Source organism: Triplophysa rosa, linkage group LG7 (genome assembly GCF_024868665.1).
Source record: "Triplophysa rosa linkage group LG7, Trosa_1v2, whole genome shotgun sequence".
In the NCBI taxonomy this organism is placed as follows: Eukaryota; Metazoa; Chordata; class Actinopteri; order Cypriniformes; family Nemacheilidae; genus Triplophysa; species Triplophysa rosa.
Genome location: NC_079896.1, coordinates 17,151,000 through 17,167,304, shown reverse-complemented (window position 1 = coordinate 17,167,304; position 16,305 = coordinate 17,151,000). Strand labels below are relative to the sequence as shown.

The following is a 16,305-nucleotide window of genomic DNA, read 5'->3' as shown; positions in this document are numbered from 1 at the left end:
GCCCGATCAGTGTTGAACTGCATGAAGATCAGACAGTCAGCGGTCCCCCTGTAACAAGAGGCTCCTGGGATACATGGCATCCTCGGCGGGGGTGGTCCCCCTCGGGTCGATGCACATACGTCCGCTCCAACACTGGCTGCAGAGTCAAGTTCCTTGGAGAGCGTGGCACACCAGCAGCAGGCGTATGGTCACATGCTTTTCTGCCGACACACCCTAACCCCCTGGTCTCCATGACCTTCTTGCGGACAGGGGTCCCCTTTGGGATGCCTCCCTGCAAGGTTGGGGTGCCGTGTGCAACGGGCAAGCAGTGTCGGGGCGGTGGATGGGCCCCCGCCTGCCTTGGCATTTCAATTGCCTAGAGTTGTTGGTTGTGCTACTTGCATTTAGGAGGCTACTACCTCTCGTGCAGGGAAGCACGTGCTGGTTCGGTCGGACAGCACAGCTGCTGTGGCGTATTCTTTCACTCACAGCAGCTAACATGACTCGCCAGACGCCTCCTCCTCTGGAGTCAGCAGGTGATCAGCTCCCTGCGAGCCACACACATCCCAGGCGTCCTGAACCAGACAGTCGATGCGCTCTCTCGTCAGTCGATGCCTCGCGGAGAGTGGCGACTCCCTCCCCGCGCAGCCGGCTCATTTGGGGCAGTTCGGCCAGGCACAGGTGGTCCTGTTGCCTCCCCGGACTCCACCCATTGTCCGCTTTGGTACTCCCTGTCCGAGGTACCCTCGGCACGGATGCCCTTGCGCACAGCTGGCCACGGGACAAGCGGAAGTACGCTTCCCCCCAGTGAGCCTCATTGCACAGGTCCTGTGCAAGGCCAGGGACGAGGAGCATCAAGTGGTACTAGTTACGCCCCTTTGGCCTAACCAGGACTTGGTTCTCGGAGCTGAGGCTCTGACAACAACTCCCCCCTGGCCGCTCCCCCTGGCGAACAGCTTCCCCAGGGGAAGGGGCACGTTACGGCATCCCAGGCAAAACCTGGTCTCCATGTCTGGACGGGATGAGGAGATCCTGAGTGACCCACCCCCAGTCCGGTTGGGACGTCACTCAGGCTAGGGCTTCGGCCACTGGGCGGCTACACGCCCATAGCTGGCGCTTCTTCTCGTCCTGGTGCTCTTCTCGCCGAGAAGACCCGCGGAGTTGCTCGGTCGGGTACGAGCTGTCCCGTCCTCAAGAGAGCGGGGGAGTAACCTCTCCCCCTCCACACTGGGAATGTATGTAGCCGCTACGGCCGCTCATCATGACCCAAGTGCTGGGTAGCCTCTGGGACAGCACGGCCTGGTCATTAGGTTCCTAAGGGGCACGAGAGGGTGACCACCTTTCCGCGCTCCATACACTCTTGCGACCTAGGTGGCGGGCCCCAAGTGGCCCCACCCCCTTCGAGCCTCTCGGGATTGCTGCTCTTTCTCAGTCTTGATAAAGACGGTTTTCCGCATGGCGCTCACCTCCAAGAGGGTAGGGGATCTGCAAGCACCCTCCATGTCCACAGATTGCCTAGAACTCGGGGCCGGGATTCTCACGTTATCTTGAGACCCCGCCCCGGCTACGTGCCCAAGGTTCCCACCACTCTCCCGAGAGACCAGGTGGTGAACCTGCAGGCGCTCCCCACCGGGGAGGAAGACCCAACCTATCCGTGTTGTGTCCAATACACGCACGGCGGCTCTACTTGGACCGCACGCAGAGCCCAGAAGCTCTGAGCAGCTCTTTGTCTGTTTCGGAGGTCAGCAGAAGGGAGGGCTGTCTCCAAACAGAGGCTGGCGCACTGGATCGGGGATGCCCTCGTTAGGGCATACCGATCTCTATTCGTCCCTGCCCGTGGGGTTGACGCACACCCCTCATGGGCACTGGCTCAGGGCGCCTCTCTGGCAGACATCTGCAGAGCTGCGGGTTGGGCTATGCCCAGCAACTCCATGAGGTTCTAATACCTACGCGTGGAACCGGTGTCAGCCCGCATCCTGGCAAGGTGTGGGACCGGCAGCCGGTAGGGCATACGCCTGCGGAAGCCCTTCCCCCTCCGGGGGGAGCAGTGGCGATCCCGCCTCACTTCTTTCCCCTCGGGTAAAGAACAGGCATTCCATCCATCACTAAGCACCCTTCCAGGGGACAGGATGGGCAGAGCAGCCCTGCCCCTTTAGGCCGGGGAACAGTTGAGTTATCTCCCACATAGCTCTAACCGGACCTAGTGCTCCAGACGTAGTAACCCCCCCTCCGTGGGCTGTTCCGTCTGATGTATCCTCATGAATGGTTCCCACCTTGGCAACCCATGACCTCCCCAGGTGGACTCCCACCTTGCGGTTAACTCCTGCAGTCCGCACATTCCTCCCATGAGTTCTAACCTGATGGTGAGACCATGTGGTGTCTCCACTAATTCCTCCCTATGGTAGGTAGTGGCCTCTGCAGCGTTTTTCCCCCAGCGGGAATAATGCTTACCCAGTGGCCCATACGGTGCCTGTTGGCTTCTCGCCATTTAGAGAATTAGGCCTCCGCCCGTGACGGCCGGCGTTAGGGGGCTTCCCAACTTTTTGTGGAAAGCTCTGGGTCCCCCTTCCTCTCACTGGAAGGTCATAATTTCGCGTTAGCGTGTTCGTCTGACTCGCCCAGGCCAGTCAACGTCGCTCCGCAGAGATTGTGATGCGGCTCAGTGCTGTGGCGTTTTCCATAGGAACCCCATTCTGTCAGTTCGACACAACGTCGAGAGACCGACAGAAAGGGAACGTCTTGGTTACGGATGTAACCTCGGTTCCCTGATGGAGGGAACGAGACGTTGTGTCCCTCATGCCACAACACTGGCCGCCCACCCCAGCGGTCGGGGGAGGATGCTTTAGGCTCCTCAGACCAAAGGTGAATGAATGAGCACGCCGGCTTCCCTCTTATACCCGGACATCCGGGGAGGAGCCCGGCATGCAAATTTCATTCGCCAATTTTCATTGGCCTTTTCTAAATACTCAGAAGATGATAGGTTCTCAAGACAAACCCCATTCTGTCGGTTCGACACAACGTCTCGTTCCCTCCATCAGGGAACCGAGGTTATATCCGTAACCAAGACGTTTTCTTTAAGTTAATACTTGTTTTGTGTTTCTTTTTTGAACTGATTAATCGTATGCATCATGGATCTGAGTTTATGCACCTTAGTTATGCGTGAAAAAAAACATTATTTGAGTATACTTTTGCAAATCTTAAAAACAATATGAAAAACAAATCCACTGTTTATCACACTACTGTACTTTAATGTTTAATTAGGAAGTTTAGTCTGAAATGCTTTTGTTTTCATCGAAATCGCACAAGGTGCTTTTATTTTCTGAAAAGGGGTCTAAAGTAATACTTGTGCTGTTCCCTTTCAAATTTGACCATTATACTTTAAACATTATTTAATTGGCACAGCCAGGTGGTCATTCATTTTTCAACATTTTTCTCCTAAGTAAAAAATATATATCTTACTGGTATGATGGTATTGTTATTGTCTATGAAATGTTCCATGAGATGTTCTCTATATGATTGCGTTAATGTGTTCTGTCTTGTATGTCACAATGGTCAGATTTGACACAGAAACAGCATAATTGTTACTTCACACTTTTATTCAGAAAATAAAATGATTTCAAAATAAAGGTCCTGAGTTTTGTGATCTTCCACACTTTCGATGGCCGGCCATTTTTATGTTGCCTTAGCTCAGATCAATGAAGCCTATGATTAATCAGTTCCAAAAAGAAACACAAAACCAGTAATGAAAGACAGTAACTGAAAGACACAAGTTGACAAAAAGATTGAATACAATATTTGGTGATAATATAGCATATCGAGAGACTTATATGCTGTCTTTGGTAGGCGGGTCATAATGTTCCGTGAACACCACATGTGTGATTCTGTGCCATTTTGTAAACAATTAAAGCATTTCAAAACAAACTTCCTGGTTAAACAAGTTAGTCTAGATTAAAGTAGGCTAGTGTGAACAACAACCAATTCACCCTGTAGGCCAAGACTGGTTGCTCACTAGAGCTAAACAGGGTTTAGCCTGGTTAGCACCTGGATTGGGACCTTCTGGGAAAAATTCCCCCTTTCGATGTAAAGCGCTATATAATTGTAATTAATTATTATTTAATATTGCCAAAATTATTCACACATTTATTTTTTGAATAAAAGAAAACAAGTTGACAAAAAGATTGAATGCAATATTTGGTGATAATATGGCATATCGAGTGATTTAAAAGCTATCTTTGGTAGGCGAGTCATTTTGACCCGGGAACACCACAAGTGTGATTCTGTGACATATTGTATGAAATAAAAGCATTTCAAAACAAACTTTATGGTTAAACAGTAACGTAGGCTAGTGTGAACATCAGTGCAAATTTTCATCATATTTTATTTAATATTGCCAAAATTATTCACACAAAATGCCTTTTTCAATCAAAGACTAAGGAGTCTAAACTTAAATTAACTAGGTCTACAATTAATCCGTTTGAAAAAGAAACACAAAACCAGAACTAAATAAAAGAAAACAAGTTGACAAAAAGACTGAATCCAATATTTTGTCATGATATTACATAAAACGTAGGGTTTTGAATACAGCACAAGGGTTAAACATACAACGTGATGGTGGAACAAGTCAATCAAGTCCAATCAATGAAAAGAGAATAAAGGTGTGGTTTAGAGCTAAATTAACTTAAAACACCCAAACAGTGTCAGTGTACAGATTTAGTTATGGTCAAGTTAACATCTCCGTTCATGAGTTAACCATATGTAAAACATTGAACAGGCATTGTATCTATGGAAGGGCACCATCAAGGAAGTCAAACAAAACATTTCAGCATGCCTAAAGCTTGCCAAAGACCACATTGACACTCCACATCACTACTGGGAAAATTTCTTGTGGAAAGATGAAAAAAACTAGAATACCAGCAGCGCTATGTATGGTGTTAAAATAAACAGCGTACCAGCTTGAAAACATATGGTGGACTTGCCTGTGGACTTGGACCGCTTGCCATTGTAGAGGAGAAAATTAATTCCCAAATTTATAAGAAAATCCTACAAGGCAATCTCAAGGTGGCTGTCCGCAAGCTGATGCTCAGAAGAAGATGGGTGATGCAGTATGATAATGACCATAAACATATAAGCAAAATCTACTACAGAATGGTTTCAGAGACAGAGTCATCAAAGATCATGACTGTTTGTGTTTTATCAGCTTAGAAATATTGTGTTTGTTGATATCTGTGACTTTGGTGAAGATCAGATCACATTTCATGACCAATTCAAGCAGAAAACAAGAAAAATGACAATGGTTCATATACTTTTTCTTGCCACTGTATGTACTGCAACTGTGAATCATTGATCAATATTTATAATGAGGCCTGTTATCAATAGCGATTAACAGATATTCATGTCGAAATTGATAATAGATCTCTGGTGCTAGATTTCTGCAGAAACTCACAGGCAGACAAAAAACTTCCTCATCGGTGGATCTTCTCTTTTTAATGGATGACATCTGGGAGAGGTGAGATGCTTGGCGGAAAGCTACGGAAGAGATACATGGAGGAACTGAAACAGCTGAGAGAGATTTTAACAACACATGCAGAGCTAAAGCACAGTACAGAAGGAAAAGTTCAGGTGTCGGATAAAAGCAGTGTCTGTGTATATGCATATCAGTAATTCCCTTTCTGTCGGTCTCTCGCCGTTGTGTTGAGCCGACAGATGGGGCGTCTCGGCAGTTCAGGAGGTGTCAAGAGCAAATTTCCTTCTAAAAGAGCAAATTTTTCCAGCGTGGCATGGCCCGCTGCTCTCGTGGGTGCAACGCGCTCATCGAGGAGGGGGACGGACACGATGTCTGCCTCAGGTGTTTGGGTCTCCGGCACGCTGAGGCAGCCTTTGTGGATACGTCCTGCCTGCACTGCGGGTGGATGGCGATCCAGACGTTGCGGTCACGGGTGGCTATGTTCTTTATGGACACAGCCACCAACCCGTCTGCTACCCGTTCCGAGACCGCAAGGGCTACGGCCCTGCCGTCTGCTTCGGTTAGCACCGGGGGTGATATGGGGATCACTGTGAGCGTTAAACCGTCAGCCGCAGGCTCACGGACCGCTCACGCCCCGTCTCGCTCATCTGATCGTCCCCCAGGAGATGGTTCTACCCCGTCTTGTTCCTCAGTCATGTACTCGGGAGTGCGTGACGAGGATGAGATGTCGCTTGCTGCATCGGAGGGCGACCTGTTGACATCCGACCCCGACGACTCCTCGGAGCTCCCAGGAGCTCCCAGGGGGTCGAGCCCAGGAGGAAGCGGACGTCGAGATGTCATCCATGCTATTCCGGGCCGCCGCGAGCATTGGGTTGCAGTGTACTACACTGCCTCCTCCCCAGCGCTCGCGGCTGGATACGTGGTACCTCAGGTCTGAGCGCGGCCCCAAGCCACGCCCGGCCCCGGTCCCGTTCTTCCCGGAGGTGCATGAGTAGCTCAGTAAGACATGGAACGCCCCCTCACGGGCCCGTTCCCGTCAGACCGGCTCTGTGACCCTTACCTCCCTCGATGGTGGGGCAGCCAGAGGCTATGTCGAGCTTCCCCAGGTGGAGCGTGCTGTCACGGTGCACCTGTGCCCGCAGACGGCGGCCACCTGGAGGGCTCGGCCTAGACTCCCTTCCAAGGCGTGTAAGTTTTCGGCATCCCTGGTGTCGAAGGCTTACACTGCTGCGGGACAGGCTGCCTCCTCCCTCCACGCCATGGCCATCCTGCAAGTTCACCAGGCCAAGGCGTTGAAGGAGCTCCACGAGGGTAGGACCGACCCAGTGGCAATGCAGGAACTCCGCACCGCCACTGACCTCGCTCTACGGGCGACTAAGGTGATGGCGCAGGCCCTGGGTCGGCGATGTCCACCATGGTGGTCCAGGAGAGGCACCTCTGGCTAAACCTTGCACAGATGAGGGACTCTGAGAAAGTTCGCTTTCTAGATGCCCTCATCTCACTGGGTGGGCTGTTTGGTGATACCGTCGAAGATTTCTCCCAACAGTTTTCAACTGTGAAGAAGCAGACGGAGGCGATCAAACACATCCTGCCCCGCCGCGACTCGGCCGCCTCCAGGCCTTCGAGATCCCGAGCGGCGTCTGCTTCCCAGCAGCCCCGGTCCTCCTCGACTCCGGGTCCGGTTCCAGGGCCCCCTTCTCAGGCTGCCTCCCGGAAAAGGACGTCGAAGAGGAAACCGCCACCCCGCCAGCAGCCGTCGTGGAAGCAGAAGCAGCCCTGACGGGTGGACCCCAGGGAGATCGAGCTACTATCGGGCCCGACCCCAGCTACATTGCTGGGGGATCGGACAGGGACGGTTCCTGCCCCGTCTCACCATCTGCTGGCCTCCTCCGGGGGGCCAGCACCCACTTTCTCACAAAAACAGTTTCCTCTCTCTCTGGGTCATTACAGCCGCTTCCAATCTCGACACGACAGTGGACGGCAACTCGACATTGCGCCATGGTCGAAGCGCCATGTTGAGTATAAACAACAGCCCTCAGCACTCTCAGTCAGACAGTGCGTTGAGCTGAACAAATGCCAAGAAGGAAAAACAGCACAGCCAATCTCCTCCCTGGGGGTCCTCCCCCGGCAAGGGATCCGTATTGCTGGCCATCGAACCAACCCCTGCAGGGGCAATGAGGCAGATCGAACCCCTAGTCCCCCTGTCTGGGTTCCTGGGAGCGTGGCTTCGGCTTCCCAGGCTGTCAGGTTGGCTGAGGAGGATGATCCGTCTCGGCTACGCGATCCAGTTCGCCAGATGGCCGCCCAAGTTTTGGGGCATGCTCTCTACTTCAGTCAGAGGCAAGGATGCTCCCATGCTTCGGGCCGAGGTCGCCACCCTTCTGGCGAAGGGAGCGATCGAGCCCGTCCTACCAGCCGAGATGTCCAACGGGTTCTACAGCCCGTACTTCATTGTCCACAAGAAAGGCGGGGGGATGCGCCCCATCCTAGATCTTCGTGTCCTGAACACGCACCTACACAAGCTGCCGTTCAGGATGATCACGCAGAAGCGCATCCTGTAATCCGTCAGATGTCAGGATTGGTTCATGGCAATCGACCTGAAGAACGCCTACTTTCATGTCTCGGCCGTCCTTACGGTTCGCTTTCGAGTTCATATCAGTAAAGGGTCCTCCCCTTCGGTCTATCCCTGTCTCCACGAAGATTGTAGAAGCCGCCCTCCTTCCCCTCAGGGAAAGAGGTGTGTGGGTACTGAACTATCTCGATGACTGGCTAATCTTGGCACACTCGCGAGATCTGTTGTGTACACACAGGGACCTGGTGCTCCGGCACCTAGATCGGTTGGGGCTACAGGTCAACTGGGAAAAGAGCAAGCTCTCCCCTGTGCAGAGCATCCTCTTTCTCGGTATGGAACTCGACTCTGTCTCCATGACAGCGCGACTGACTTCAGAGCGCGCCCAGTCAGTGTTGAATTGCCTGATGCTTTTCAGACAATCAGCGGTCTCCCTGAAACAATTTCAGAGGCTCCTGGGTTACATGGCATCCTCGGTGGGGGTGGTCCACCTCGGGTTGATGCAAATGCGACCGCTCCAGCATTGGCTACAGAGTCGAGTTCCTTGGAGAGCGTGGCACACCGGCAGCAGGCGTATGGTCATCACGCCTTTCTGCTGGTGCACCCTAACACCCTGGTCTTCCATGACCTTCTTGCGGACAGGGGTTCACCTAGGGCAGGTGTCAAGGCACGTCGTGGTGACGACGGATGCCTCCCTGCAGGGTTGGGGTGCCGTGTGCAACGGGCACGCAGTGTCCCATATCAATTGCCTAGAGTTGTTGGCTGTGCTACTTGCACTGACGAGGCTACAACCTCGCTTGCAGGGCAGGCACGTGCTGGTCCGGTCGGACAGCACAGCTGCCGTGGCGTATATCAATCGTCAGGGTGGCATTCGCTCATGACAGCTAACACGACTCGCCCGGCGCCTCCTCCTTTGGAGTCAGCAGGTGATCAGCTCCCTGCGAGCCACACACATCCTGGGCGTCCTGAACCAGACAGCAGATGCACTCTCTCGTCAGTCGACGCCTCGCGGAGAGTGGCGACTCCATCCCCACGCAGTCCGGCTCATTTGGGAGCAGTTCGGCCAGGCTCAGGTGGACCTGTTTGCCTCCCCGGAGTCCACCCATTGTCCGCTTTGGTACTCCCTGACCGAGGCACCCCTCGGCACGGATGCCCTTGCGCACAGCTGGCCATGGGACAAGCGGAAGTACGCCTTCCCCCCAGTGAGCCTCATTGCACAGACACTGTGCAAGGTCAGGGAAGAGGAGCACCAAGTGGTACTAGTTGCGCCGTACTGGCTCAACCAGACTTGGTTCTCAGAGCAGATGCTTCTGACAACAACTCCTCCCTCGCCGATTCCCCTGATGGAGGACCTTCTTTCACAGGGGAAGGGCACGTTGTGGCATCCCAGGCCAGACCTCTGGAACCTCCATGTCTGGCCCCTGGACGGGACGAGGAAATCCTGAGTGGGCTACCCCCGGCTGTGGTGGAGACCATCACCCAGGCTAGGGCCCCTGCCACTAGGTGGCTGTACGCCTTTAAGTGGCGCCTCTTCTCGTCCTGGTGTGCCTCTCGCGGAGAGGACCCACAGAGATGCTCGATCAGGCACGTGCTGTCCTTCCTACAGGAGAGACTTGAAAGAAACCTCCACACTGTTGCCGCAGTAGGCCCCCCTTCGAACCCCTGGGAGAGGCCGCTCTTTCTCACCTCTCGATAAAGACGGCCCTCCTAGTGGCGCTCGCCTCCATCAAGAGGGTGGGGGACCTACAAGCATTCTCTGTGTCCACGGACTGCCTGGAATTCGGGCCTGGAGATTCTCACGTGATCCTGAGACCACGGCCCGGCTACGTGCCCAAGGCTCCCACCAGGTGGTGAACTTGCAGGTGCTCCCCTGCAAGAACTTGCAGGTTCTCCCGTACGCCTGCGAAAGCCCTTCCCCCTTCCTCTAGGGGGAGCAGCGGCTATTTCGCCTTCCTTCTTTCCCCACTGGGTAAAGAACAGGCATTCCATCCATCACTAAGCACCTCCTTAGGCCGGGGACCAGCTGAGTTGTCGACGCATAGCTCTAACTGGACCTAATGCTCCAGACGTGGTACCCCCCCCCCCCCGTGGGAGGTTACGTCTGATGTATCCTCATGAATGGTTCCCACCTTGGTAACCCATGACCTCCCTAGGTGGACTTCCACCCTGCGGTTAAGTCCTTCAGTCCGCACATTTTCCCATGAGTTCTCCCCTTTTGGTGAGACCAGGTGGTTCTGCACTAATTCCTCCCTATGGTAGGATAGTGCTCCCTGTAGCGTTTTTCCCCCAGGGTGGATTAATGCTTACCCAGTGGCCCTTACGGTGCCGGGCGGCTTCTCGCTGTTAGAGAATCTAGGCCTGCGCCTGTGATGGCCGGTGGCAGGGGCTTCCCACCTTTTCCTGAAAAAAGCTCTGGGACCCCCTCCCTCTCCACTGGACGGTTACAATTCCACGCTAGCGCTTACGTCTGACTTGCCCAGGCCAGTCAACGTCGTTCCGCTGGAAATTGTGATGCGGCGCAGCGCTGTGGCGTTTTCCATAGGAACCCCATCTGTCGGCTCGACACAACGTCGAGAGACCGACAGAAAGGCAACGTCTTGGTTACGGATGTAACCTTAGTTCCCTGATGGAGGGAATGAGACGTTGTGTCCTCCTTGCCACAACGCTGGCCGCCCACCGTAGTGGTCGGGGGATGCTCAGGCTCCTCAGACCAAGAGGTGAATGAATGCTGCATGCCGTGTTCCTTTTATACCCGGATGTCCGGGGCGGAGTCCGGCATGCAAATTTCATTCGCCAATTTTCATTGGCCTTTTCAAAATAATCAGAAGATGATAGGTTCTCAAGTCAAACCCCATCTGTCGGCTCGACACAACGTCTCGTTCCCTCCATCAGGGAGCTGAGGTTAAATCCGTAACCAAGACGTTCTTTATTGATACTTTCTCTCCCATTTTACATCAATAGTCAAATCATTGAAACTGAGTAATACAATGTAACTATGAGGATTATTTTTAAAAACAACATAACAACTATATTAAATTTGGGTAACACTTTATTTTACGGTGCCCTTGTTACGCATGTTACATTTATTTACTATAGTATTTACTATAAATTATGCATAATTACATGTAACTAACCCTGACCCAAACCCTAATCCTAACCCTAACCCTATAGTAAGTACATGTAGTTGCTTTTTATTACTCAGTACTTAAATGTATAATTACACTGTAACACGGGCACTGTAAAATAAAGTGTAACCTAAATTTGAACTACCATATCTTCAAAGTAAATTATTTCCCCCAAATGTGTATAAATTGTAAAAAAGGGATAACACAGTTTTATGTTTATGCATGTACAATGCAAGTGTGTGTGTGTGTGTGTGTGTGTGTGTCTGTCTGTATGTGTGCATTAGTCCAAGCCCAGTCACCAGCCTCCAGCATTACTTACGGCGTTTCGTACCCTCACTGCTCTTTGTTCCATCACTGACATGTTGTTTGCGGATGCTATCTTCATCTGCTTTGCGGTCGCGTCCAGGACATGCACAGATACGGGCCTCAAAACATCGTCGCCCCAAAACCTGGCCACTGTAAAGAACATTTATTTTTCTACTCCCTTTTTCCATTTTGCATGTGTGGAACAATTTATTTTATCTTTTGCATGTATTTTTTAATCTATCTTACTCTCTAGTTTCCAATGTGACGATAATGAGGATTGGCCGTCTGTTCATGCCACCAACACAGCTGGAGTTGCACATGAAATTGTACAATATGGTTGTGAACTCTGTGCCCACCTGTTAACAGAACAATGTGTGATACACTACTGCCTTTGATTTTTATAGAGCTGTGAGTAATATCTGTTGAGAATAGCTTAAGGTCTAAAGAATGTTAACTGGATTAGGGAGTCTTTTTCAGAAAACATGGGTGTGAGACTTACCTGAGGGGGCTCGTAAGGTACCAGCACACTCTGACGCCCAGTAATGGAATCCTCCACGTACTGGGCATGACTGTTCCCCTCAACCCTAATCAGGTGACTGGGTGGAGCTATTTGGCCTATTAAAATAGAAAGGTCAGTTATTCATAGCATCACCGTTTAGGACAAGCTCAAGATTAAACTAGCATTTAATATGAATTACTGAATTATATTTCTACAAACCATCATTGAACTCTCTGCTTAGTTCATGGTTCGGGCACCGTTTGACCACCTCTGTAACATGCTCAGCTTTCTTATAAACAGGCATGGCTCGTATGACTGCACCCTGGGGTGGACTGGTAAGAACCTTGATTTGAATGGGACAGGTTTTGGCGATCTGACAGTACAGCTTCTTTAGCTCTGTGGAATACTTTAGAGAAAAAGACAAGATTTAATGGGAATTTTTAAATCTAATTTGTCCTCGTGGTCACAAGACAAACACAATTCAAGTTATAAATTGAGATTCATGGAGCCTGTGTGAGGCCATTCTGTGTGAGAACAGTTATGTATTATTGCTTACATCCATATGTAAGCTATAAATTGTTTTTACTCTCAAATGGGGTTGTGTGGGTTACTTTTATGATGATGGATTGGGGGACAAGATTTGTAAGAAAATATAGTAATGTACGCCTACAAATGGTATGAGGGTAAATAAAGTGTGACATTAATTTCAGTTTTGGGTAAACTATTCCTTTAAAGTCTCAAAAAACTTGTGACGAATACAAATCACAAGTTAATTTTTCAACAATTAATGTTTTGCCAAAAATGATGTAATGCACATTATAATGGCTGGTTCCACATTACATCTTTCAAAAAAGAGCATACGTAGATTAAAAACAAGTGCATGGGAAAATAAGATTTTTCTTCCTGCCACGTTCATTCAAACAGGTGAATATGATAAAAGCTGTGAATGTTGCCTAAGGCTGTTCAAAAGAAAAATGCTATGTTAAATTCCATTTCTATTAACCTGTTATAAGAAGTGTTCCAATAATCCATCACAACACCTGCTTACAAGCACTAAGAGTATTACACAATCTTAACAAAAACAAACATATAGACATATAGAAATCATGACCATTACCTGAAGATAGAACAAAGTTTCTTTGGCCAAAAAAGAAAGGAAGTGCTTCCCTACAAAATATGTGTTTAATGATAGACTGAGGCCAAAATCTGTGATGTAGGAATTTTATATCCCTTTGTGAAAAAACCAAGCTGCAAGCTTCCAGTCTCTCAAATTAAACCAATAAGGAAGTGACTTACACTGCAATTCATCGACTGGACAACAAAAAGGCAGCCAATTACATAGACACCTCATGTTAAAATGCCCAACTTTACAGCAGAAAAAATTACATTACAGCCTAGTCCACAATAGGAATATGTTTAAAGGCTGCCGTGTTTGGCTAACCATGAGCTGCTGCTTACAGAGAAAACACATACACAGGGTGAGGCCACACAATGATCTATTAAATTGGATGCATTGGCTTTTCAGGGAGGGGCCCAGTGATGTTAACATGTAATTATATCCCAGTCATGTGCTTCAATGTGTATTGCACAACCTGGAAATGTTACAGAAACTCCTTGGAAATGTTGGCTTGATAGATGTCAAGGAGCATACGGTTGCATGCCTTTCAAGACGATAATAATTTTTCTTCCTGCATACTTCTTTGCCTGCCTTAAAATGTTACACTGCTGTGCACTTGTACTGCAACAAAATATTTAGGGGAATCGTCTGGGTAACACCATTTCTGAAGGCTATAAAGAGTGACTGATAATAATTATTTATGGAAAACATAAGACTTAATGCCTGCATTACCATGCATAAAGAATACCCTTAAAATGCATTATAATGCAGGCATTAAGTCTTTTAAACAACCTTAATATTGCTGCTGTCCTTCTGAAACCGCGTATCTCCATATTTCGAGATTTTTATTATCAGTCACCCTTTATGTTTATTACTGGGTTTTGCAGTTATCTAACCAATAAAAGTATTTAAAAGTGCTTGTCAACTTTAACAACACAATATTTAATCATTTAAAAAGTACAGCGAAGGGGACTTCGATGGGACTCTCCATAGACAAATAAATTGTGATATTGCACAAATGGTGTATTCTAGCCCTCAACCCTACCCCTAAACCTAACCATGACACAAAATTTTCTGCACTTTTACATTTTCAAATAAATTGTTAATTTTGTATGACATAAGCTTTCTCATGGGAACCAAAAATGTCCCCATACGTTGAAAAAAGTGCTGCTATTACATTGCAGGGTTTACAAGGACCGCACGCACGCACGCACAAACACACGCACAAACACACGCACACGCACACACACACACACACACACACACACACACACACACGCACACATGTCTCGTTTACTATCCCTGTGGGGACAGACCATAGGCGTAATGCACACACACACACACACACACACACACGCACACACACACACACACACACACACAGTGCTGCACATGTTGTGACAACTTTGTAACTGTAGTGTGTGTTTGAGCAGAAGAGGGCTACAGGCTAAGGCTTTATTCTTGTCTCAGCATGCTTGGACGGGTTGGCCCAACACTCTGGCGCCTCTGGTCTTGTCTGACCTCATACCTGACATGTATCATCATGCCTGTTGCTTCTCCTTAAACCTGTTTCATTAGCAGAGAAAATGAAATCTATTTCCTGCTTTTGGTGCAGTGGAAAAGAAAAAAATCAAATATTTGCTATTATTTTCGGAAGCAGTTTTGCATAAGGTTAAATCTTAAACAGAAAAAAATCCTGGGGAAATTGCTTATTGTCTGTGCATATATATGCCTTGGTAGAAAAAAAAATTGAGCCAGGAGTGGAGCTGGTGTTAAACTAATCGAATCACCATTTAGATTTGAAAACAATGAACTCTAAACTGCTCTGGTGCATATGTTTGCGTCAGCAGTGTACACAATTGTTTGGCAGGAGGATATTCGTTATCATTTGTTTAATTAAAAACCAAAGCTCTCATGCATGACAAGCAACATTGTGGTTTTGATATGCAGTGCATTCCTCTTGCATTTGTACACTGTTAGATGTTGCTGTAGATTTAGCAGCACATTACTGTAAAAATCCACAGCACAATACCACATTTCTACATTACAGTAAAGTACTGCAGTTCGTAATGCATTCTGGGTAATTTTGTTTGAAAATGTTACAGTACATGTTGGTCTTGCTCTAAGCTTGCTGTAGCTTTGCTGTAATACGCCAGGCAATAATACCGGATTACTGTAAACAGCGAAAGTGCCCCACCCATCGTCAAATCACACAGACCACAACTCCCGGCTGCAGCTGAAGGAGGACGTTATAGATTTCTGGTAGTTCGGTAAGTGAAAAGTTCCCAGGCGAGTCATCCCAGGTTTAGGATGTCCAGGTATGACTGCAAGTCATGCAGTTTCTCGACTACCATATTAAACACTTTTTAAAATATCTGAAATGTATTAATGATTTTATGTTTCAATGAACTTGATTTAAAAATATATATTTTTATACAAACATTGCTTGGATTGCCTTTTGATTAAGAATGTAATTCTGAAGTATAGTAATTTTAAAACATTAATTAACTATAGATTTATATACTAAACTAGTCATAAAATATATTATTTGTAATTATTGCAATAAGTAATAATTAGTAGTCAATTAGTAGACAATATTGTGTCAATTTAGGTATTACAGTAAATTACAGTATAATTAAAAAAACAGTAAAAATACAGTAAAGTACTGTTTTGTAACTGTACAGTAATATTTTGTGTGCCTTAAAATAGGGCTGCATGATTAATCGAAAAGAAACAGCACGCGATTTGTCGTTTCTTATGCGCAGCTTGTCAGTGAAGTATTGTTAAATGCGGCTGCATCCAAAAGCCAGAAACGCCAGTGCTCCACAGAAGAAGAACCACATGTATGACCAGGTAATGCCGTCTTCCTATCTGCATCGCATCTGGCATCTTTCTATCACTGTTTTTCAAGCCTCCTCGGGTATTTTCATGACAAAAAAGTTTATTCATTATGATGATGTTTGACGGGTGTTGCTTTTTTAAATGCACATTATAAGTTATTCAAATGCACAGTGCTTTCAGATAGAGCTGATTTGCCCACTGATCACAGAGCCGTGCTTCACAAACAAGCTGCACATAAAACATAATCGCGATAGCCACATCGATGTAATCGCGATTTGAATGGGAATTGAATGGGAGATGTAATACAGTACAGGTACTGTAAACTGAAATACAGTAACTTGCTGGCTACCATGCTGCCAGTAACTTACTGTAAAAATACAGGGAAATCGTTTACAGTGTAGTTCT

At 48.2% G+C, this 16,305-nt stretch overlaps 1 protein-coding gene across 3 annotated transcripts in view; it reads right to left on the bottom strand.

Annotated features, from left to right (window-relative positions):
- Positions 1–16,305, bottom strand: part of tp63 (tumor protein p63) — a 109,877-nt gene that overhangs the window by 46,197 nt on the left and 47,375 nt on the right. For 2 of the 3 annotated variants that reach the window (XM_057337200.1, XM_057337202.1), the window contains exons 3-7: positions 12,162–12,348; positions 11,943–12,058; positions 11,690–11,799; positions 11,457–11,593; positions 5,423–5,505 (exon numbers count right to left, since the gene is read on the bottom strand). In XM_057337200.1, the coding sequence (XP_057193183.1) occupies positions 5,423–5,505; positions 11,457–11,593; positions 11,690–11,799; positions 11,943–12,058; positions 12,162–12,348 (633 nt within the window). The remainder of the gene's footprint in view (positions 1–5,422; positions 5,506–11,456; positions 11,594–11,689; positions 11,800–11,942; positions 12,059–12,161; positions 12,349–16,305) is intronic. The other variant, XM_057337201.1, reaches the window with a different exon arrangement.